Genomic DNA, 24,771 nt, shown 5'->3' with positions numbered 1-24,771 from the left:
GATATCTTTTAACTGTACCTCTAGTAGGAAAAACTTTCGAGTTCGTTTCGTTGCGTATTCAAAGTGTCATCGAAAAATTTTGTATGAAAAATTAAACAGCGCCCCCTATATTATAGCCGCCCTAGGGGGCGCTGTTTAATTTTTCATACAAAATTTTTCCTACTAGAGGTACTGAAGAATAAACTTGTCATTTTGATATATTTCCTATACTGAAACTACCTATCAAATGTGCCAAAATAATTGTCTAGTTTAAAGTTATCTGACGATTAAAAAATCAGCCCTTAAAGTTTAAAATCTTAATATTAGTAAACAAAGACATGCTTCGAGGATTAGTATAGGTGCCCTTTAAGATGGGTGCGCTTCGCGAAATACTTCGAAGTGAGTTTCAGCATTAAGACCAATCACAGGGCATCACTACGACTTATTATTGCGTTGGGTTTTGAGCGTTGTTTTAAGCTACTGAGGATCTTAGAGTTCGTAAATTATAACCATAAAAATCGTCGTCATTTTAGTTACATTTTAATGGTAAGATTAAATGCTGTCGAATAACAAATAAGTACATTAACTGATCCGTCTGATTCTACGTGAACATGTATTAAATTACAAGAATATGTCATAATATTAATCATGATCATCATCGTCATGTGAATATAATGTATTTATTTGATATGTTTATAATACAATTATATTAGTACGTAAAATGAACAATACAAGAAGTCACTGTCTACTTAATACATACGTACGTCAACAACACATAATACTTATAATTTTTATAGCAAAATAACATCTATTGAAAGTAAAATAAGGCGCAATGTGTTCAGCTTATGTGCCGTCATCTGTACACACCTACGTCATGTTCCTAGAATTGAATTCAATAGTTACAAGTTATTTGTACAGCTGTAAACAATACTAAAGTTATGCTATTGTTTTATTGATAATCATGGCTTATGGTGATATCACCTATAATGTCTTTTCCATTCAGACAAAAGTACGAGTATTTATACAGGGTGTTAGGTAAATGGGTATATGAGCCGACACTAGCCCATGTTAACATGGGCATATAAATGGTATGGTGAAGTCAGAAATTTGATATTGACTTCGCCATACCATTAATATGCCCATGTTAACATGGGCTATTGTCGGCTCATGTACCCATTTACCTAACATTCTGTATATTAACTTTATGCAAAAAATCGATTCAAACTAAAACCTTAATTTTTTTAGTTTTTGATAGAGCTAATGTAATATTAATTGATTCGGTAGGTTTTTGTTACATTTTTCATTATTCAGTTTATTTCAATGAGGAAGATGTAAATCAAAATTTATTCCCCTTTTTCAGCCCTAACAAAAACTTTAAGCTAAAATAAGACTAACTGTGAAAAAAATTTGTTGATATCACGAAAATTGAATATTTTATAAGCAAATCAATATGGGAACGCGTGAAAACTGATAGCACCCCTGGAATACGGGCGGTGACGTCACACCGCTCGTTGGGCAACGACGGACGGGCGGCGCGGGTGCTAGCTGCGCTCTGTAAACTTATTTTCGTTCATTTCGATACATTTTTTATTTATATTAACCGTATCTGATGCCAACCAAATAATCTTACGAAAGTAGATTTACTTATGGTTGTGGATACTTTCAGAAAACATGCAAAGTACCTTTATTATTGCAGAAATCCAAGGGCTAAAACTTGCAAGGTAAGTGAACCTATTATTATGGATGCAATAAATAATTGAGTATTTAGTATTTACGCCTTTTGTAGTATTTGAGGTAGATTATAAAAGTTCTATCTAGTTTAAAAGTAAAAGTACTAGTGCTGTCAGTCAGATTGCTGTGGGTTATCGATAAAACTGTTTCAAATAAAATGTCACTAAAATACTTTATAAAAAAATTGTAATGAAAAATATACAATGGTAGGTGTTTTGTCTTTAGGTAGGTACTCGCATTAAAATGATCTTTGCAATAATATCGACTGGTTTTTGTAGATAACGCTTTCTCCCTTTTCGTTAACTTACACCATTTATGTATTTCTCAACTTTTCTTAGCTTTAAAAGTATTTTTCTGGGGCACTAGCCATTGTATTAGTATAAAAGGGTTATTATACAATATCTGCATGGTATTTTTTTCTCCATAATTCTATAAAACTCGAAATGACTGCACGAGTCTATGAGCGCGCGAAGGAGCAATGCCATCCCGGCGGAGGTAACGGGCGGTGTGACGTCACGCGCTAAACGGTCAAGTGCGAGTTGATTTTTAAAACATCCAACTTTGAATGCCCATAGAAAATTCAGTTTTTGAGATATCGAAAAAATTCTTTTACTAACATTTTTTATATTTTATGTTTGATCTTTTTACATTATAAAATAATTACACTCATCTTCCTCATTAATAAGCATCGGGGTTTACAAAAATACAAAACCATTTATGAATATTTAAGTGAGATCGACTCGACACTAGTATGTTTAAAAATACTTTAAAATAGATAAGTATAAATATAGGCATTTAATAAACGTCCTTGGACATTTTACACTGCGTCATCTAGCCCCACACTAAATAAAGCTTATAATACTATGAGTACATACTAAACATATTACCTTTTGTAAATACGAATACTTGAGTAGGTACTTACTTAATTTACGAATAGAAAACAACCAGGCCAATACAAAAATAAGTTCATGTGCAAAAGTACATGTAGTGGGTGAAGATCGAACATAATAAATCGTATCTATGTTACAGTCAAAACTCATAATCGGTCAAAACCACTTTTGACTGCAAAAATCAGTCAATCAAAACCACTTTTCACTGCAAAAAAAATATCAAAAGTTGATTCGTCAAATTCATATTCAAATTATTAATTTGCAATAAATAGGGTTTACAAAGAGGTAAATGTTGCGTTCGGTTAGGAGGTTTCCTATTTAACTATGATAACACAGGATGCAAATTTTTGACTGATTTTTGCAGTCAAAAGTTGTTTTAACCTATTATGAGTTTTGATTGTACCTAACATCTACTATGCTATGTAACGAACGACAACACAGTGGCATCTATGTTATTGTATTAAGAGTGATTTTGCTTCGAAAATGAACTGCCTGTTGTCAGTGGTTTACTTAAGTTAATGAATATAAAGTCCTTCATACCTTGTTGGTTACAAAAAAATCGATACTGAATACAAATAAAACCAGTTATATTGCGTTAGTTTTTTACTCAACATAATATTATTAGTAGGCCAAGGTGTTCTTCATCTTCGCAAAAATAAATCATTAAGCATATTATGATAAATAAAAATAATTTAATTACAAGTGTTAAGTTAATTTAAGGTTAAAGTATTGAGAATCTTTGGATGCTTCGATATCTTCCACACTGACTATACATAGACACATAAGTTCACACATAAGTATCTACTTATCTAACACTAACGCCCGTATTCGCAAACATTACTATGAGGTCTCACAGTGCGCGTGGACGCACAGGGTCACACACGAACCACTATTCAACGCTGTGCATTTGATTCGCTGCTTCACATAAGCAAGCATCGTTTGATTTTTAGTTGGCCGATAGTTGTGCCCGATTTTAAATTGTATGAAGAATCGGCCAAATCGAATCGGCGCCGTAGTGTGCGCACTCCCATACTTGCCCATACTGATCAACTGCCCGACTAAACTATCGGCCGACGAAAGATCAACGGGGTGCGCCTACTCTTAGAAAGATAAGTTTAATACTACTTAGTGATTACTAAAAATACGAAACGGTTAATTAAAATACGCAACATTCGATAATCCTTTTAAATATTTAAAAATACTTAAAGTTCACACATACTGTATACTCCTAATTTCGAAAATTGGTTCACGAGTGACAAGGAAATCTTAAATAAGAACTACCTACAATTGCGAGGGAGAGTTGCATTCCAGTCAGGTACGCAGTTAACTCGACCTGGTTGGTACTAAGATGGCACAGCGAAGTGAGTTTTTATTAGATATTAGAATCTATAATATTCTGTGCCACCTCTCACCAGATAATTTATCGACCTGGAAATCGCGCAGGTTCTTCGCAACTTCATCTCCCCAGCGGTAACTGGGACGACCAACTGGTCGATGGCCACTTGGCCTTCCAAGTACGCTTGCTTCGCTGCATGATCCTCTGCCATTCTTTCCAGGTGTCCGAGCCAGCGAAGTCTGTGAGCTTTTCACCATCTTTGGCTCAGCAACGAGTTCTTGCTCCTTCTCCTCCAAGTGCCATTTTCTATGTGCACTAGCCCCAGAATCTTCCTTCAGATTTACCTCTCAACCATCAGGAGCTTGGTTTCTTCTTTGACAGTGAGTGTCCAGGTCTCACAGCCGTACGATGCAGTCGAAAATAACTTATTTTTTGAGTTAAGAGACTCATTCGCTCTTTTGGATTGGGAAAATTGGGATACGATCTGGCCATCTTCACAGATGTTAGCTGTGTGAGTTTTGGTACGTTGATCGTTGTGAAGTGATGTATTCTTTGATATAGGCGGTCCAAGGCATAGACTAGAGATTATACGTTTTGGTATACATCGAGTATCCAAAATCAGTTGACCCAAATAGTAGTTTGTAAGTTTTACTCGTCGTCGTAGCAGCCCTCGCCCGAGAGTCTCTCAAATCTGTAACAAACAAAACTTTACTTTAGGAAGTTCAAAGAATGACACACACACGCGCGCACACACACACACACACACACACACACACGCGCAACTTATTTGATCAGCCCCATAAACTATATTATGTTATATACCTATTATGTTTATTTTTCTGTGTAATTTGAATAAGTAAACTATATCAAACACATTTGTACCAAACTCAAGTCCCCAAAAGAACTACCTAGTTTGGGGACTACTAGTAAGGAATTCATCCTATTAGTATAACTACTTTTTATATTTATCACTTCTCACTTCTCTACACTTTGGAAACCCAAAATATTTAACACCAGATAAATTCCAATAAATATTAAAAGAAGCATTAAAACACGTTGGCCATGCTTTCATCAACTAACCCCCACGGAACCCTTGTCAAAACTGTTTTGTTTGACTTGCGAAAAACTTTTGTTATTTCTATAATAGAAAGTACTTTGATGTTGTTCAAAACGCTTATCTAATAACTTCTGTCTTCGCTTGACCAAATATTGTTGCAAGCTGATTTGTTCTCTACTGTAAATATGATAAGATGCAAATTGATTAGCGCCTCTACTATGAGTTTTCTGCTATCTTTAGAACAATATTTGCAAGATTACTTTTTACTTTCTTCAGTAAAGTTTATTATGTAGGTACATTTATGTACCTTTTGACATCTGCATATAGGTATTGCACTTTTATCTTTGATTCTTCAAACAATATTATCGCTCAAAACAAGTTACGTAAATCAAGTGAATGAAACAAGATAAAAAATGCCTCTGTTCAAATTATTACTCCCGAAAATAGTAAAATCTTTTAGCATTCCTATAGCCTCCTGAGACCCCCGGTGTCACTAGTGACACTTGAGTATATATTTTTTTTACAGCGCCATTTATTGGTATTTATGAAAATTAATAAAAGTGTGTGAAAAGTTGGAATATGTTACATATCCAAAAAATTGCTGTGCCTCGCACGAAAGGGTTTTTGATTTTGTAAACATTAATTGAAATTTTGAATTCGCGCGACCTCCGACATGACACATTCCAAGAAAAGAAAATATTATTTAAAACAAGTTTTTTGGTATTGTTTTGTGTTTTCTGTGTGCTACGGTAATATATCTCTCAGATTTTGCGATAAAACTATTAAAATGTTTCTATTGTAATAAGTATTTTCGTCAATTAATTCGAGTGTCACTGGTGACACTTTGGGCACTCGTGACTAGACATATGGTCCTTTTTAGGATTGTCTGATGGTAACGTCAAGTCAATGTTATGCAACTTTTATGAGACAGATGATAAAAAAAAATATGCTCCATCCTCAGATCAGACCCTGGATATCATCCAAGACCAGAGTACTTGTCAATACCAATCAAATGAGTCAAAACTCGACAGAGTTACATCGTTTAGTCACAGAGTTTCTATGGCTACCTTCCGTCTCCATCATCAGATCAGCTCCATGACCTCATTATATTAAAGTCTCATCTGAGTTACATGTCTATGCAAAATTTCAGCTCAATCGGTTGGCAGGAAGTAGCTCTAATTCAGCTTCCAAGATTTTACTCAAACATACATTCACACATTTATTGCAAGTTAATTAAAGTTTGTTATAACAAGTTCAATAAAAGCTGATAAAAAGTAAATCTTATACGATTCTAAACAATTGCAGATCAATATGAAACTAAAAACACCTATTTTACCATACCTGAAGTAATTAAAATATTAATTAATTCAAGCCCGTTTTAATGTCTTTGAAACCCGTAGTGTCACTGGTGACACCCCCCATTTTGGCGTATGTAGGGGGGCTAGATTTTTTTTCGCATTTTTTGTTAGTTGTACATATGAATCTTAGCCTGCCTTCCAAAATTCAAGACAATCCGACAATTTTTAGGGGTCTGGGTCTCAGGAGGATAGATAAAGCACATCAACATTATCGCTCAAAGTATAGAGTGTGAAATACCTTGTAGTTTTGTAGACTAACTAAATTATTCGTACAATTTGCAGATTACTATCATATTAACCGAACATGTAATCTTTTAGTATCATTAGTATATTTATAGTAATTTTCCTGTAACTCAGTAGATTGAGGAAAATCATGTACAACATTTCTTCAATAAGTATACTGTCATCAGCATAAGTAATATTTTCCAGACTTCAAGGTCCTGGGTTTGTTTTTCAGTAGGGGCAAAATGTTTTATTCCGTTTCAATTGGGATGATGACTGGGTAATGAAATCGAAATTCTATTCAGTCCGTCAGACAGAATGAAAAACTTTTGAGTAAAAAATCTGCTCAAAAGTTACGTCACGCGACTTTTCAACTCGATGTAGCTCTGTTATTATTTAATTAAGAAAGAAAATAAAAAATACGAGTCTAATATTTTCTAATTATCTATCTGACGGACAAATCATTGAAATTTTGTGATCTAGCCTATTGGTGGCAGGTAGCGCTTGATCTATGATCTTTGGGCTTCGGTGGAAACCGTCGGGTTTTAGTGGGTAGGCCCCGACTTTATGTGGTCCCACATTACCCACTGGCCATCCCCATCGACCAGTGGGTAAGCGCAAAGCATTTCCCGGTGTTTAAAAAAAGCAACTCCTAACATCTTACCTAAGACTACCGCCATAACAACCACGCTAACTTCATTCTGTTTCGGCAGTGAGAGATAAGATATACGAGTAGCTAGTTCTTCTATTGACTCCAGATGAAGCTCGCTTCTACCTTCGGCCTGATCATGACTTTTCATTAGTTAAGATGCAAGCTAAGAGGCATCCAAATAATATGTGTGTTTATTATTATGATATACCGTCATTCGCGCCCATGAGTAATGAATACCGTTATCAGTGATTGACAAAATGTAATCGATAACCTTCGTCAGGCCTAACACCTTGCTTCCTGCATTGGATCACTCATGTATCATATGTGACACAGTCATGTGTAAAGTATTTACGTGGGCAGGTATTGGGGCCTTTCTCAGAACCTTATTAGCATACTCTCGTCACTTTTTTGTTATATAAACAAAAAATCAACTAACACCATTCGAGATCTTCCTCGAATAATCTTTATTACGCACTAGCTGTGCCCGCGACTTTTTACGCGTGAATATTTTTCATTACTGTTTCGCGTCTATTGGCTATAGGGTGATGTTATATACCGCTCTATATGGAAACCATTAAATTTACTACGACGATGATCATGAAATTTCCCAAAACAGACGTGGATGAAGACACGGGCTTGACCTATCTATACTTAATATATATCTGCTTGAACGTGCTAATCTCAGAAACTACTGGTCTGATTTGAACAGTTGTATAGCCCATTTAACGAGAGAGTCTTTAGGTAATATCACCCTACAGTCAGCAGTATAGAAAAATGTTGCATAAGCGGGAAATATAATTCAAACTATTTTCACGCGCACGAAGAGTAAGCACAGCTAGTAATATAAATAATATAAGTTGCTATGTAATGCTACCGAGACGCCAGCAGCGCCTGCGCCGGTATGGTGTGACTCATCCACCTTATCTGTAACCTGATGACCTATCGGCCTGCAGTGGCGCGTTAAAACTAATAATATTTTTTAATAATATCTCTCCTTGATGAGGATCAGTCAAAAGAGAGATGCAGGTTATGGCGTGAGAGAACTGTTATTTACTGTATTTGGTTGAAAAAGAGGCTGACAAAGGTGACTGAGTTTCTTCCGCCACTTCTTCTAAGCACCAGCCCTTATGTTGTCCCGAAGTGGTGGTAGAGCAAGCTATATTTGGGACGTGTATAAGTGCCCTGGAAAGGGCTTATGCACTAAATAAACTATTTCATTTCATTGACCTTCCCTGCCCTTTCGTTGCTATGTCTGAGAGTCCTCCACCTGGACATGAGCTCCCCTGACTTACCTGGAAGTCTTTAAATAGACTTCGAACGCAAGTCGGCCGTAATAAGGATCGCGTTTCTACTATGTATATTAAATGATAGAGATATTAGCGTAGCTGTTCAGTAATACACTATAAAAAATATAAAACGTCAGATCACGCCGGTAAGTCAAATCATTTATTCACTACACAGTGTGAATATACTCATAGATTTTTTAAATAAGACGTTTTGAGACTAAACAAAAGTACATATATGACGTAATTGTCTTTGTAAGGGCTTTTCGTACATAGGCTTATAAAGTGTACCTTGAAAGACTTACGCCAAAGCTCTACGCGAAAGCTTATAAGCTCATCACCACTTTTGAATCCCAGACGTACCGTAAACAATGATACGAGTGCGTGAGAACTGAATCCAAACAACAAATCCGTGGCAGCAGTAGACACATGATATTGATACAGAATTTTGCTCCGCACTTTATTTTGGTACTTATTACTTTCAACAGGGTTTCCCAACCTTTATTTCGCTGAGCCTCCCCCCTTAATTAAGTTTCAACAAAAATAAGAATTTATGACTGAAAGATGGACTCAAGCGGGAAGGTTAGCCGAGTCTCCCCGAACAAAAAAAAAATTCATGGCCCCTTTCTTAAGTTTCAATAAAAATAAGAACCATGCAATGGTATGAGTCAAAGATGGATTCAAGCGGGAATGTGGCACGGGGGTGCGCATCACACGTCGTGTACTGTTGTGACTTGTCTATACTCCTATCATTATGCCCTATATCCCGTTTTTTACAAAAATTTTCTTTACTGCTCCGTCCATTTTGGCTGAAAGATGATACAATACAACCCAAATGGCACATAATAAAGCCTTCTTCGATAAATGGGCTATCCAACACAAAATTATTTTTTCAAACGAGACCAGTAGTTCTTGAGATTAGGCGTTCAAGTAAACAAACAAATTCATCAGCTTTATAATATTAGTAGTATAGATAAAAAAATAGATATTACTCACTCTTCACAAGTGATGCAGTAGAAAGGCCTGGGCTTCCACACCATGCCCTCAGGACACGCTCCACCACCGTTGATTAAACTCCTTTTAATTCTTCGAAACCTATGTTGCTGATCAATCTTCACACCTTTTAATTCATTAGTCACTGTTTCGATATATTCAGAATTTACACTTCCATATTCTTTTAAGTCATATTTTGTTTGTTTATTTTCACTCAACTCGTCCACAACCGTAGGGAATGTACTTGCCGCATTAAGAATCCAAACACAGATGATTAGGAAAATCAGTTTCGCCATTTTGACTCGCACTTCGCGGTAATTTAATCTTAAATTGCAAGAAAGTATGAACAATTGCGTTCGAAAGTCGCGTGCGCACGTCTGTTCGGATAGAGGTTTGATAACCGACTGGCATTGGAGGCAGAGAAGAGGGACATTTACGCGGCGCCGTGAAAAATCACCGCATATCCTATCAATTTTATTATTACTCAATTTTGCATGATAAGTTATGACGCGCCATGTTGCAAGCAGCGTGTGTGGTGTGGGCGTGGTTATCTATTTTTTTTTAGCAAAAAGTATTAACATTAGTGCACAAATTAGTAAATCGTAAAGCTAAGCTAAATATTTGTGCTAGGTTAGGACTCGGTTCATCCTCCACTCCACTCCACTCAATTGTGGTCCAGCAGCGGACGGGGTTCGACAGCCCGAAACTGACATCGTAAGGCTACTAACACCTATTTTTGTATACTTTTTAAGATCATTATATTAGTATTATCATCAGGTTTGCCCCCACTGAGGAGAGGGACCCTGTTATGGACCCTGTCTAATTTAACAGAGGTAAATGGAGGTCCATCTTTAGAAATAAAAAATCTAAATCTTTCAATGGTAAGATGCAAAAAATTAGGAAATTCGGATAATAAAATTATATTAAAACTCTCTACAATAAAATATTTTTAAGTTCGACACACTTGCTTGTATGACCTTGTTTGTTACAAAAGGTCGATGCTACGATGACAGGTCACTTCCATAACATGCCCTTACACTTGGTGCGCCTCAGGTGTTACACCACCATTATGAATCATCGATATGATCGACAACAAAAATACAAAAATACAGCATTTTCCATACCACAAGTTCCAAATCCAATCCCAATTGGACTGGTGCTGGTGCCGTGGTATGGCAGCGACACGGGAGGGGTGGAATAGGGATCATCATCCCTGGGTAATTAAATCGAAATTCTATTTAGTCCATAAACAATTTTGGACACTTTTTTTCTTAATCGAATAATTACAGTATTATTGGGTTGAAATGTCGCGGGACGTCACTTTTGAGTAAAAAATCTACTACTACATTTCAACTCGGTGTAGCATTGTTATTATTTAATTATGAAAGAAAATAAAAAAATATGAGTCTAATATTTTCTAATTATCAGTCTGACGGACAAATAATTGAAAATTTGTCATCTAGCTTATGTTATTGAGCTTATAAATCTAAAGCACATCTGAAGTCTCGCTGACGTTTGATGTCAGCAAAAACTCCCTCACGTATAGATGAACCACGCTGAACTGTCCCACCAAACTCAATGACAGGGGGGCGCTACCATCGTTCAACTATATGGTTTCCAACATGGCTAAAATCTGAACCAGCGATCCGGTATTGACGGTGGCGCCCCACTGTCAATGTCATCGACAGGACAGTCCAGTATTTTGGAACTATAGCGCTCCCATACCTCGGGCACTGACTCAGTTAAGCGGTAGACCTTACAGTTACATTGTTGATTTAGTAATGTAAAATATCACCCATATTATGCTTCAGATTTTCTTTCATATAATTTTAATGAATATTTTATAGTAATAATAATAATAATTNTCGGCGCTGCACCCCCTTAATAACGATAGACGTTGTGGATTTTGGTAGTACTCGTATGTAGGCGCACACCGTTGAAAAATCAACGGTGTGGCCGATAGTTCTGCCCGATTTTAAATTGTATGAAGAATCGGCCAAATCGAATTGACGTAGTGTGCGCACTCCCATACATGCCCATACTGATCAACTGCCCGACTAAACTATCGGCCGACGAAAAATCAACGGTGTGCGCCTGCTCTAAGTAAAACGAGTCAGACACCATACACATGACATATAGGTCCACATAGCTATCAATAGATGTCTCTATATACTTATAATAATTCATAATACTTTATTGCTTCATTTGGTGAGAAGGTCTTAAGCTAATACATACGTATACATCCTCAAATGAACCCTAACAGGGTATTACAATATTCGGTTATTAATAAAAATTATCACTAAAATTTAAAAATAAATACTAAAAATAAATTATGCATGCTTAACAATTTCATAATCCAATTCATAACATTTAAATTCCAGTTCATTATTTAATGTCAATACTAATAATCATGTTAAAATTAATAATAAGTTCAAAATAATAATATTAATAGAAATAGTATTACACTAAAATAATAATAATAATAAAATGTTTATTGCCAATAAATCTTAATACAAAATATTCTTATAACTAGCGGCTTCTGCACTAAGCATAGCTTGTATCGCAGTAGCCTTTTTAAGTTTTTACATAATATGTATTATCTTTACTTTGAGGTCTGGGAACACAAATTCAGGCAATTTATTACTGTAGTTAAATTAAGATATAAAAATATAAAACGTGGTATCAAAAAAAAAAATAGTTACAAGGCTTAAAATGAGGTCAATGTTTAAAAAACTTACTCTATTAGAGACTGACAGTTAAAATTACAATTACAATTAAAATTGAAATAATTACATCTTATGTAATAATAAAATGTATAATATTATTTTATATAATTAAAATAATTGACAAGAAATTAGAAATTACTTAGTTTATGTGTTGTGTGTTATGTAGTGTGTGGTGTGTGTGTGTGTGTGTGTGTGTGTGTGTGTGTGTGTGTGACAGAGGTATTATACTCGTTAAGTAAGAAGACATTCTGTGTCCAGGTAATCAAGGCTTTTAAGCCAAGATTCAATTTCAAGTTTAGCATGGTGAGTTGTCAAGATAGACACCAAAACTGCAATTTTATAGCTGCTACCGAATTTTTCACATAAAAAAACATTGAGTTATAATATTACTTCAATGTAAAAAAACTGAGATTCAAGTAGTATTGAAAATGCATAAAATCCAAACTCATTCCGAAAAGTCATCAAGGTTAAACATAATATAAGGGTGACTCAACACTCTTACACTCAACCGGTACTACCGTTGCCAGGCGTTGCGGTAGCTTTCACGAACAGTTCAAAACCGTTATAAATAAAGGTATTTTAATCTGTGAAAAAATGACAGATTGACAGGACTCTACGAAGGCACGGGTTCAGATTTTCAAAATATTGTCCATTTGTACACTAAGAGTAGGCGCACACCGTTGATTTTTCGTAGCCGATAGTTTAGTCGGGCAGTTGATCAGTATAAGCATGTATGGGAGTGCGCACACTACGCCGATTCGATTTGGCCGATTCTTCATACAAATTAAAATCGGGCACAACTATCGGCCAACTAAAAATCAACGGTGTGCGCCTACTCTTATAGTAAAGTGGAAAGATTTTGATTGTTTGTTTGTTTTTATTGAATAAGCTCAGATACTACTGGACCAATTTGAAAAATTATTCCACCTTTAGAATTCTACATTATTTCTGATGAACATAGTCGGTACGACGAAGTTTACCGGGTCAGCTAGTTTAAAATATGTCTATGCCAAAAAACGTACATAGACTACAAACGGGGCCTTTACCCTATCATTTCCTCAAGTTAATGAAGAAATGTAATATCTTGTATTTTGTGCAGGGTGTAAAAAATAAAGTTAAAATTAAATTTTAACTGTAATACGCATTAAAAGTAACATAGGCATGATGATGTTTGCATATAAAACATTAAAAAATTATAAAGTGGGTGCTGCTAACACTTTTCTTTTTGTTACGAAATAAAGTGTAGTGCTAATTTAATTTCTTCAATGGGCAATCTTCGTCAGTGTTAGTTTCGTACCTGTAACAAAATAAATATTTTAGTTAATGTTACGACATCATAGAGAAATGATGAGATATGCCACTATTTCTTTAGAATTAAGTTCGTGTCCTAAAATCTTCTCTTATAAATAAAAATGAATTGCTGTTCGTTAGTCTTCCTAAAACTCGTGAACGGCAGTAGGTACCGATTTGGTTAATTTTTGTCTTGAAATATTTGTGCAAGTTCAGGGAAGGTTTAAACGGTGAAAAAACACAGATCTTATATAAGAAAAATATGGCGTTACGAAGTTCACCAAGACAGCTAGTTATGAGTAAAAATTAAAATGCTTCGCTTTTCTGCTTCACTTACTCTTTGCACGTGACACATCTGTTGATCAGCCACACTTTGCCGCTAGGGCATCTCCTTGATTGAAGAACTTGGCGTCTTACTCTACTCTCTTCAAAAATCGATTCAGATTGGCCATTTGAATGTCTGATGGCCGACCTTTGGTATTTCGCCGCTGTCGCCAGAGCTTGAGCAGCGACAAACAGCATCAAAATCAATACAAATATGTATTTCACCATTTTGATTCTTGCAGATCCTGCAATAAATTATAATGATTGTAATTTATTGGAGTCGGGGACAAATTGCATAATTTAATTTAAAAAAACACTATCTTATAAACAGGTGAGTTTTGATTAAAATCTAATGATTTGTTACATTAAAACATTAAACTGTTTTAGTAAATTGAATATAATATTTTTGACGTTTGTCAAAGTTAAAGTAAGATGGTGCAACCCAGCATAAATTGGGGAGTCAGGGCTGATTCTTGCCTTAAATTCATCCTTTCGACACTTTTTCTTTTAGAAATATAATTAAAACGTAAATAACACATTCTTTTACCTCGCACACTTCGCACACACTTTTCTTGACTATAGATTTTCGCAGTCACCACTAACAACGGTATTCTCTCTTAAAGATTTCGGTGTATAACTCCAAAAGTTTTATTTCGGCGTGTAGCAAATCTCGCGGTGGTAAAACGAATATAACTTTATTTATTATATTTATAAACCCAACTTTATCTGTTTGTGGCTCAGACTTGACTGACCACATTCGGGGCTGGCCGATGTCAACGTATTTTTGCAATGAATTAGGCTGCCTGAACACGGGCGACTCGCTAAAGTCACAAATCAAATCAAATCAAAAAATATTCAAGTTGTACATATTTATCTGAAGCCAGCGTGAACTCTAATGGAGAAGTTTTGTGATATTCAAAACACTGTATTTCACAGAATAAAAGTAATAAGTCAGTGTTTTTTTTAAATCCGTCCATAAATGGCCTGTTAAAGTTAAACAGTTACCTTAAAGATTTTTAATTTGTAGAGATATTTTCATGATTCTTTCACACATACCTAAGTTTAATTTTATTTATATTTTCAAAGATTAATAGGAAAAATTGGTAACTTCCCCATTATCCTTGCAATGACAGGGACTGGAAAATTGTAGTTCATCATCATCAACATCGGTTTGATTGTATAAACTATCGTATTATTTATCAAACATATATATATATTCTTTTATAAAAAGTAGATACGTGTAAAGTTTATGGAAAAGTAAAGTTTTTAAGGGTATTTCGGTGGTTGATTACTGATATGTTAGGTTAGGACCATTGTCGATTTTTTAAGTTGTTATCGCGAGTGGTTCTTGTGAGGTCAGCCTTAATGATAATAAAATAATTAGTCCGAATCTGAATCACATTTTTGTATTGAATTGGGTCCAAACTGGGTATTATGTATTTTTTAAAGTTGCTTGTTTAAATCCATAACGAGTCTAACAAAAATGAAGTTAAAATCTGATTTTGATAAAAAATCAGACTCATTTAAAACACGTTCACCTCTTAGAATTTAAATGACCTAATTAGGTAGGTCATGTTTAAATGTCAATAATTAATTTATTAAAAAACAGTCACACTGATATCGAAGTTAAAAGACGCATCGAAGAAATCTAAATTGATCAATTTAAAAAATAACTAAAAACGGGTATGAGTGAGTAGTAGGTACGTTTATCTTCGTCTAGGTAGCCCGACTACTACAAAGTAAATAAATAAAGGAACCCTCAGGGGAAAAGTCTAGGGATTAAGTAGTCTATGATAAATTATGTTCTCAACCATCTTGATTGTTTTCATTGATGAGTTAAAAACTCATTTTATTTTTGCAAGTAGGCTTTTAAAAATCACTTTTATACGTCCCAGTTAACCCTACCGCTGCGTCGGGACAATAAATGGGCCAGTGCTGAGAAGAAGCAGCGCGAGAAACTCAGCCACTATTGTCAGCCAGTATGCTGGCAGGCTGACTATACTTTGAAAAATCTATAACTTGCTTTGAATTTTTAAATACCTCTTCTAAAAGAAAACCGGACTACTACTAGAGTTAGCGGGTTCGATCCCCGAAGAATATAAACATTGGTGTGGATGAACATATTTAGCAGAGCCCTTTTTAAAGAAATTTGGTGGTAATCTGAAAATATTTGAAACAAAGTTTCATAGCTGTTAATAAAACTCGTAGTTGGGTTTTTTAAATTGAATTTAATTTCAACAATTGTTTTGTTTCATTTTCTAATCATTGATACATAATAATGACTCATTTCACATCTCTCAAAATGACTTGAACACTTTTATACAAACATTGTTTCATACAAATTGATATTTCATACATTATACAAAAAGATAGAGCACTAATGTGGACATGCTTTATAAGGAGTCCAAAGCGTTTTAACAGATATTAATAAAGAAATATTTTTACCAACAATGCAATATTAATACAAAATTCATTTTCAAGAGTACAAACATCCGTATCTCTAAGACCGAAAATAATGGTCCTATCAATCAATTAATGAATAAATTAAGAAATAAATAGATTATTACACTAATAAAGTTATTATGTACCGTTTGTAGCTTAATTAAATCTAAATCACATTCCTTCTTTATTAGAAAATGCCCAACTTTGTTGGAAATCAATAGCAAGTAAAGTATAGCTTAAACATTATACAATAAATAGACTAATGACTATTTAAGTACAACTTAATATAATTAATGTACGGTCAATCTGGGTTACTTTGCCCATCAAAACGGGACTATTCCCACCTCTCGTTCCCACCGTTAAAAAAGTGGCATCCGCAGAATAACAGCGTCCTGTTCTGGGTCTACCTCAGAGCAGGACACAATGCTGAGCGGATGCCATTTTGGTCCACAAATTTGCAAGTATTGTAAACTGTATACTGTAATAATTTAATATGTTGGGCCAAATAAAATATTTTCTTTCTTTCACCGCTGCAGCTCCTGTGGATCTACAGCTGGACCACCAATATTTTAAACGAGTCAAAGATACAATGCGTATTTGATAAATTAAAATAAAGTAAGAAAAACCCTACCATTTCCAATTAGTATATTTTGAGTCAACGTTATACTGATGGGCAAAGTTACCCAGATTGACTCTACGGCCAGCGTCAAACATTTCGTGACACCTAAAGTAGCCAAAAAGTTCGCCACATATCTTTGTTACTTGGGACAAGATTGCGTTGTCAACATTTTGGCCACTTTGGGTGTCGCGAACTATTTGACGCTGGCTGTATGTCACTGGCATTAAATGAGCTTCACAATTTAAAACGAGTAAACCTATAATATTACTTATATTAAAACCCGTAGTCTTCTGTCATTTGTAGCATGAGATTCTAATATAAAATAAGCCTTCGTTCTCCATTGAGCCTAAATGTAGTCCTTCAGCAGTCTTCATCAGTTAGTTCTCTGTACCTGGAACAAATTAAATAAATAGTTAATATCAATCTATTTATAACAAACAATGCATTTTTCGGAGGTTATTTTGACTCATCCCTACTATCCCTACATCCTTAACAAATAAAACAAAATTTGGTATAGAGATAGTTTGAGTCATAGGAAAAGACATTGGATAGTTTTCATTCCAGGTTTTTTAGTATTTCTTTGAAAAACAAAATTTCACGCGGGCTAAGCCGCAAGCAAAAGCAAGTTTTATTTAATAAAGGAAAGGGGACGATTCTGATAGTTAAATAAAACAACTGAATGTATGAAATCATTATTGACATCTCAATTTGGTAACTACTTGATAGGTTTTTACCCAACTGCGCCAAATGGAGGGTTATGTTTTTTGAGCTTTCTCTTGGATCGGATATGTAGAGTTTTTACAGATTTTTACATACTGTAGAGTAAATGACATAATTAAGTATCCGTGGGAAAAATAATGGTTTTGAAATAAATATAGAGTCAAGCAAGGCGCAAGTACATAAATACAATGTTACATAATAAAGCTGATCATTATTATTACATAAAACAAGTCAAGTACTAATGTACGGGGAGTCCACACTATTTGCAACGTTTAACACGTGTTTAATATTTATGAAGTATGTAATTGCTATGCTATTACTGGCAGCAAGTTAAAAAACTAGTCTGGTATGAGATCTTCAAGTGTTTAATTCACATAATATTATAATGATAAGGAAAAAGTGTCGTTTGTGACCAGATTAAAGGTTGTAACTATAGGACAAACGGAGTTTATAAGATGTCACAAACAAACAAGACAATAAGTAAAAAAAAAGTACATATTTATAAAATTAACACCTCTATAATGGCCATACGAGTTCGAGTCAAAGTCAAAATTTAAATAATTTTCATTCAATCATCATCGATTTTCATTTCAACGAAAACTTGATCGAATACGCCTTTGATCAATGACTTTGTTATTACGATTAATTCTCTGATGTATGGATTTACCGAACCGAAAATTAATTTGAATATCTAAGATGATTAAAAAGTAAAACTTACTTTTCACACGTCACGCATCCAATGGGGCCTGGCATCATGATATAATCCTCAGGACAGCCACCTCCGATCGTTATAAATCTTTTCATCCGAATTTTACTTTCACTCTTACTTGCTATTAATTTTACTAAATCACTATCAACTGCACTTGTCGAAATACTTGAAGGTACTTCACCAGCCATTGCGTGATCATTTACATTCCACAACACTATTTTTGATTCATCTTCGTTCTTTCTCAAAGGGACCGCGCTGCATACAGCGAGTAGGCACAGAATAAGTATCATTTTCGTTTCTTGTTCACACGTGGTGCTCTCTCAAAGTCAGCTCTCGGACTGACCCACTGTGCAAGCGGCGCTTTTATTTAAAGGATATTATCCTCGTTGAGTCACCAATTGAAAGACCCAGGGAAACCACTCGGCATTTTAGCGTGCGCGAAAAAATCATTTACATCACAAATTAGTTAATCATTACACAATACAGGTGTAATATTTACCTATGCAGATTAACGTTTTGTACATCACTTAATGAATATTACTGTAAATATCTGTATGTAAAATGTAATAGTGTAATACTAGTAGGTAGTACCTATAAAAATACCAATTTTTCCCAAAGAATACCTAATGTATTTTTTCATAACTTGTTAAAAAAATGATTCCTCAATTTTAAAAATAGTACATTCTTTAACTTTTTATTCAAGATTTATCTTACTAAAGGTTACAATGTGTAATTATGACCAAAATTCGTAAACAGAGACAGGATCCAGTTACTTATACAGGGTGTTAGGTAAATTGGTACATGAGCCGACACTAGCCCATGTTAACATGGGCATATAAATGGTATGGTGAAGTCAGAAATTTGATATTATCATCATCATTTTCATACAAAATATTTTTTATAAAATCCTATTACCTAACACCCTGTATATGTTTAAAAAAAAACCCCCCTCTATTTCTGGTTAGAAAGTCAGTTCAATTCGGAAGTCCAGGGTAAATTCCCTAGGTGCGACACAACGTGGTACAAATATAGCTTTGTAGTAGTTCCCCTTTTGTTTAGTTCGTTTCAGGGCTGATTCATCCAGATTGTTCATTATTAAAGATAATTACTTAAGAGTTCGTTAACCTTTAATTGCATCTGGACACGGCGGGAGTGTATCACGTCAAGTTCCAGCCAAGAGACGCACCGTGTGTATTAAGGCTTGTTCCCACGGAGAAACCCCGTTTTTTTTTCAGAATCCCGTTTAGTAGTATAAGTGTTTCAATATTAAAGTTCACAAGTACATCCTGTTACTAGCGTCCCGTAAAAAAAGCGATCCGTTTGAATTTGTGATTCGAATTTCACATAGTTTTGTAGTTTACACATTTATTAAATAGCTAAACATTTGAGAAAAATAATATTTTCCTTTCGTTCAAAAAGAAAGTGTTTAGGAATACATGAGGCCTTACTTTTGTGACAGACCGAAATAGTTATTATTCAATATTTGGGTTTCAATTACGAATTTTAACGTAATATTGCGTGGATGAGTCAACGACTTGACGAGACATGGCACGCGACAAGTGAATCATGTAATACCTAAATTTATTAAACTATAGTTATATCGTCTGATTTGTCACTAGCTTTTTTGCCTAATAAATTATTATGATATTCGTTATAATGTTTTGAAAAGTAAAGTTCATTCAAATCTTTGTAGCTCAAATTCAACCTCATTAAAAATGTATGTAAATACTATACCTAAACATTTTTGAAAATCACGATTTGTTTTCTAAACCAGTTGTAGAACTGTATTTTTTGTCTTGACTTGACTGATCAGAATTTAACCCTTTACCAGGCTTATGAAAATGTTTATTGGTTATTAACCGGTATCTCCGTAAAATAAAGTTCTAATTGTCGTGGAAAACTCTATGAACTGTAAAATGAAATGTGACTCTACATCGATGTTTTCTCCGATATAATTTGTATGTCATTGGTTCCCTTATGACGTCTCTAGTAGTGCCATTTGTGGATAATTAGAATAGGTACAAGTAATTATAAAGTTTTGCCCCAAGAAATTATGTTTACATGGTACACGAAAGAATTATATTCTGATTTTTTTTTAACTATGCATGGGTCAATGAAAAAAATGTAATAATCACACTAGCTTGCTGGTGAGATAAGCTGAACTGTATAACTATTGTAATATCTACCTTATTGTATTACCTTGTCTCGGTGAAAAAATGATCTTTTAATCTTTTAATAGAATTACAACATGAAGTGTTTTTCTTTGGTCATCTTATCATTATCAAGAAAACTTCTTCAGATGCGAAATAAATTTAGAAAAGTGATCACAGCACAGTCATGAGCTGATCAATTTTATTGGATCTTATAGTACCTACATACTTGGTTACTACAGTCCAAAGTCCATTGAGGATATTCGTCATTGTGGTAGGTTAGCGTCTGACCACGGCTATGTAGTGATATCATACTCGTAGTAGTTACTAAATGTGTCGTGCGTAGACCGAGGGGTCGGACGACACTATTGTTATAAATTATTTGATGGCTCTTTCGAATTTGGTCCTTATGGCTGACAGTCATATGCATGACTCAATCTTGTCCTCTGCTCGGAAATAAAATATTACTTTATCTAGCGGCCGCCCGCGGCTTCGTACGCGTGGATCCCGTTTTACCCCCTTCATCTATCTTACGCGGTTTAGATTTTATCATACAAATGTTTTTTCCCGCTAACTCCCGTTCCCGTGGGAATTTTGCAATATCCTGTTGTAACTACGCTTTAAAATTACTAAGATACCTGCATGCCAAATTTCAAGCGTCTAACTTAAGCGGTTTAGATTTTTCATATAAAAGGATTTTCCCGCTAATTCCCGTTCCCGTGGGATACTCCAAGTATACTATAACCTGCCCAGGAGTATGAAGAATAATTGTACCAAGTTTCGTTAAAATCCGTCTAGTAGTTTTTGTTTCTATAAGGAACATACAGACAGACAGACAAAAAATTTAGTGATTGCATTTTTGGCATCAGTATCGATCACTAATCACCCCCTGATAGTTATTTTGAAAATATATTCATGTACAGAATTGACCTCTCTACAGATTTATTATACTTAAGTAGGTATATCTAGCATGTAATAAAATTGTATACTTACGTCACTGTTGTTGCGTTGGCCGATAAATTGAGGATTGTTATCAATTGGGTGGTTGAGACATGACATCACTAATCAACTGAAAGACTAGACTCATTTTGTCACTGCAACATTCAACAGCAAGATCTACTATATAAAAATAAGTCGGGTTTTCCTTCCTGACGCTATAACTCCAGAACGCACGAACCGATTTCCACGGTTTTGCATTCGTTGGAAAGGTCTCGGGCTCTGTGAGGTTTACAGCAAAGAAAATTCAGGAACAATTAACAAACGAAATTCCACGCGGGCGAAGCCGCGGGCGGAAAGCTAGTTTTGTATAAAAATAGGATCGATGACATCCGTTTAATTATTCATACGGCTAATGATTTAAAAGTGACCAAAAATGTTTTTCTACGGCTAATATGCGACTCGGGATATAAATTATCCTCCTTATCACAAAAATATTTCACCCCAAAGGTATTTATTTGTTCTGGTGCCGTAGCCAGCTTTGTAATCCTCATCTACCGAGAAGGTAAAATTGTGGTAATTTTAGTTAGGTTCACTACACTACCCGATGCTCCTCTAGAAGGTTACAGTTGGTTGAAAAAAGCGGGTTTATTATACAACACGAGGAACCTCTTGAAAAGTTTAATGCAACTAAGGTTATTGTACTTTGTGGCGTTCTTTGCGAGATATATTTCTAGCAGTGCACTGGCCTTTATAAAGTGGACTGCATAATGTAGGTACTCGTACCATTGGAAGCGATAAACTTATTGAATAGTGGCTAAAATGATTTCAGCACATTTGAGTAATAATTGCGTCAAATTCCCGGTAAATCTAGAATTCTAGACAATGTCAGTCAACTTTTCGATAATTATGACAAATTGTGGTAATTATGTGGTAAAAGACAATTATTAATACTCTCCTATAGTGTTAGTTCTAACTCTATATGCCGCTCTAAGCATCTGACTTGGTTCAAATTTATGGCTTAACGTGCTCTCGTATTATATTAGAGACATATCGACATTGTAAGAGCTTTAAAATACTCTACACACCAAACCTATCGATGGTGTCAGTCAACGGCTCTATTTTAAAAGATTCATGTCAACGACTTTACTTTCTATGACTTTTCACAACATCTGAAAAGTCGACGACCTATATGTCAGCAGGTCGGCGGATTTGGTGTGTAAACTGCATTATGTCACCCAGCAATCATGTAAACGATACAATAGTTAGTACCTACATCCGACGTAATACGTGGGCATTGAACCCAACTTTATTCCTTGTGAGATAAGAGCGATATTCCCGAGAGTTGATAGCCGTGTACTATGTAATATTTGTATACATACTTCATAATTAATGGTGGTTATCAAAAAAGCCTTGAACTACGTGACTCGGCAGTCAGCTGGTGCTGATAACCCTTGGGTATTAATAGGACGTAAAGCTTTATATAATTATACGTACACTTGGTTGCAATGAAATTAGGACACTGGCTTTTAGCACTAGTTTCAGTGGTCCCTGAAAACTTTCCGACAGATGTCTAAAAGGTTAGTATTTTATGTCAGATTATGTTTATCCGAAACCAATTATCAAAAGTGGTTCCAAGTGGTTCGTCTAAATATACGCACGGTGAGCAGTCCCCTCCCTGGAACTAGACTTAACATGCTCTAGAATGTTTACATTTGTAATTTATTAGTAAGATTAATATTTTCTGTCATTATGTTCTGCAATAACCCCCTTACTAATAAAAAGTTATACAGTTGTTGAACACTGTTTTAAAATGACATTTCCATACTAAACGTCACTTTAAAACCCTGTTCAACGAGCGTGTAAGTTTTATTAGTAAGGGGGTAAGTGTCTAAACTGACCGATTTTGCCGTAGAAATAATTGTAAATGCACTCTATTTTGATTGATGTGCTACAGTTCACAGCACATTGAATACCTTTTATTATTGTTGCATCTAAATAAATGTCTACCTTGATATGCTGTAGTCTGTAGATACAATTTTCAAATTTATATTATATTGTAGGTACATTTTTAGTCTGACACAATAATTGTGCAACCGAGTGTAGAGTATTTCTGTCACAGCACTTGAATTAATCTGCATGACGTGATGACGTGGAGTGGGTGTGAGCACTTCGTTGCGTATTCATTATGTATTCAAGCTATGTATATTTTCTGATTATGTATTCAAAGTATATGTTCGCATTATTATTCCTAAGCGGTTTGCTGTCGTAGGGGTTTTGGTTCTATTCTGGGAAAAACAATTCACGTGTTACATTGAATAAAATTAGATAAAATGTTAAGTTGGTCAGTGTTGTGAGAAACTTAATTAACGAGGGAAATGGGTAGTGAGGCCGTTTGTAAAGATCCGTTTTTCCACCGGACGACGGACCAATAATCCTTTGATTTTTGTAAATTTTTTCGCCGTTCCTATGTCCGAATGCACACATTTTATAAACCATACACCACCGCCAAACCCGTGAAAAAACGAGCCGTTTTCCGGTCAAAAAACGGATGTTTACAGCAACCTGCCTGATAGATAAGTTATAGTGTGATAACGACCGATGATAACCGGAAGTTAGATAAGAGGGTTGTAGAATAAGCTTCAACATCAACCAAACCGAGCAAAATACTTTTCCACCGTCGGGTATCGACCCCATGACCCCTGGGCTTGAGTCATTTGTTTTATCACTGACCAAAGAGGAGTTGGAGCAGAAAAATTCTCGAGTGGCGACTAGGGGCTGTAAAACTTAGTGTGGGTAGGCCTCCCACTAGGTGCACTGACGATCTGGTGAAGGTCGCGGGGAGAATCTAGATGCGGGCAGCCCAGGACCGGTCGTTATGAAAATCCTTGGGGGAGGCCTTTGACCAGCAGTGGACGTCATTTGGCTGAAACGAACGAACGAACATAGGCAATTAACATGCTTAAGCTAGTGCTATCGTGTGTACATTGATGCCGTGCTAATGATAGTACACCTCTCTTTTCAGACATTCACGCAATCAATAGAGATCAGCTCGCAGAAGCTAATGGCAGAGAAGCAGAAGAGTGACCTGCTTCTGTCCCGAATGCTGCCGCTGCCGGTGCTTCGGAGACTGCGTGCGCAACGGACGGTACCAGCAGAGTCCTTCGATGCTGTCACCATCTTCTTCAGCGATATCGTGGGGTTCACCACCATATCTGCTAACAGCACGCCCATGGAGGTCATTAATATGCTCAACATGTTATATAGGTGAGTGGGTAAAAGTTCATTATTTGTTTGGTTAAACCATACCTGTCGGCAGTTGATTACCACTGATTTGATCCAAGGTCATCTAAG

The 24,771-nt window shown here is 35.4% G+C and overlaps 3 protein-coding genes across 4 annotated transcripts in view; 1 reads left to right on the top strand and 2 right to left on the bottom strand.

Moving 5' to 3' along the window:
* Positions 1 to 24,771, top strand: part of LOC114355029 (receptor-type guanylate cyclase gcy-25) — a 69,785-nt gene that overhangs the window by 32,827 nt on the left and 12,187 nt on the right. For both annotated transcript variants that reach the window (XM_028307683.1, XM_028307682.1), the window contains one exon: positions 24,443 to 24,684. In XM_028307683.1, coding sequence (XP_028163484.1) covers positions 24,443 to 24,684 — 242 coding nt within the window. The remainder of the gene's footprint in view (positions 1 to 24,442; positions 24,685 to 24,771) is intronic.
* Positions 3,642 to 9,909, bottom strand: LOC114355031 (uncharacterized). Its single transcript, XM_028307685.1, has 2 exons — positions 9,505 to 9,909; positions 3,642 to 4,627 (listed from the first exon to the last, which is right to left on the bottom strand). Exons 1-2 carry the CDS (start codon positions 9,795 to 9,797, stop codon positions 4,585 to 4,587), a joined length of 336 nt encoding a protein of 111 aa, XP_028163486.1. The 5' UTR covers positions 9,798 to 9,909; the 3' UTR covers positions 3,642 to 4,584.
* Positions 16,443 to 18,660, bottom strand: LOC114355032 (uncharacterized). Its single transcript, XM_028307686.1, has 2 exons — positions 18,341 to 18,660; positions 16,443 to 17,293 (listed from the first exon to the last, which is right to left on the bottom strand). Exons 1-2 carry the CDS (start codon positions 18,619 to 18,621, stop codon positions 17,263 to 17,265), a joined length of 312 nt encoding a protein of 103 aa, XP_028163487.1. The 5' UTR covers positions 18,622 to 18,660; the 3' UTR covers positions 16,443 to 17,262.

This window comes from Ostrinia furnacalis, unplaced genomic scaffold (assembly GCF_004193835.3).
Source record: "Ostrinia furnacalis isolate ACB-3 unplaced genomic scaffold, ASM419383v2 OfSCF2311, whole genome shotgun sequence".
Classification (NCBI taxonomy): domain Eukaryota; kingdom Metazoa; phylum Arthropoda; class Insecta; order Lepidoptera; family Crambidae; genus Ostrinia; species Ostrinia furnacalis.
This window is presented reverse-complemented; position numbering and strand designations above follow the sequence as displayed.

Excerpts from the sequence above, each read along its gene's own strand:
- LOC114355031 (XM_028307685.1), bottom strand. The coding sequence starts at position 9,797 with ATGGCGAAACTGATTTTCCTAATCATCTGTGTTTGGATTCTTAATGCG. Across the intron at positions 4,628-9,504 it reads TACTGCATCACTTGTGAAGA|ATTTGAGAGACTCTCGGGCG; the intron begins GTGAGTAATATC and ends TGTTTGTTACAG.
- LOC114355032 (XM_028307686.1), bottom strand. The coding sequence starts at position 18,621 with ATGATACTTATTCTGTGCCTACTCGCTGTATGCAGCGCGGTCCCTTTG. Across the intron at positions 17,294-18,340 it reads GGATGCGTGACGTGTGAAAA|GTACAGAGAACTAACTGATG; the intron begins GTAAGTTTTACT and ends AATTTGTTCCAG.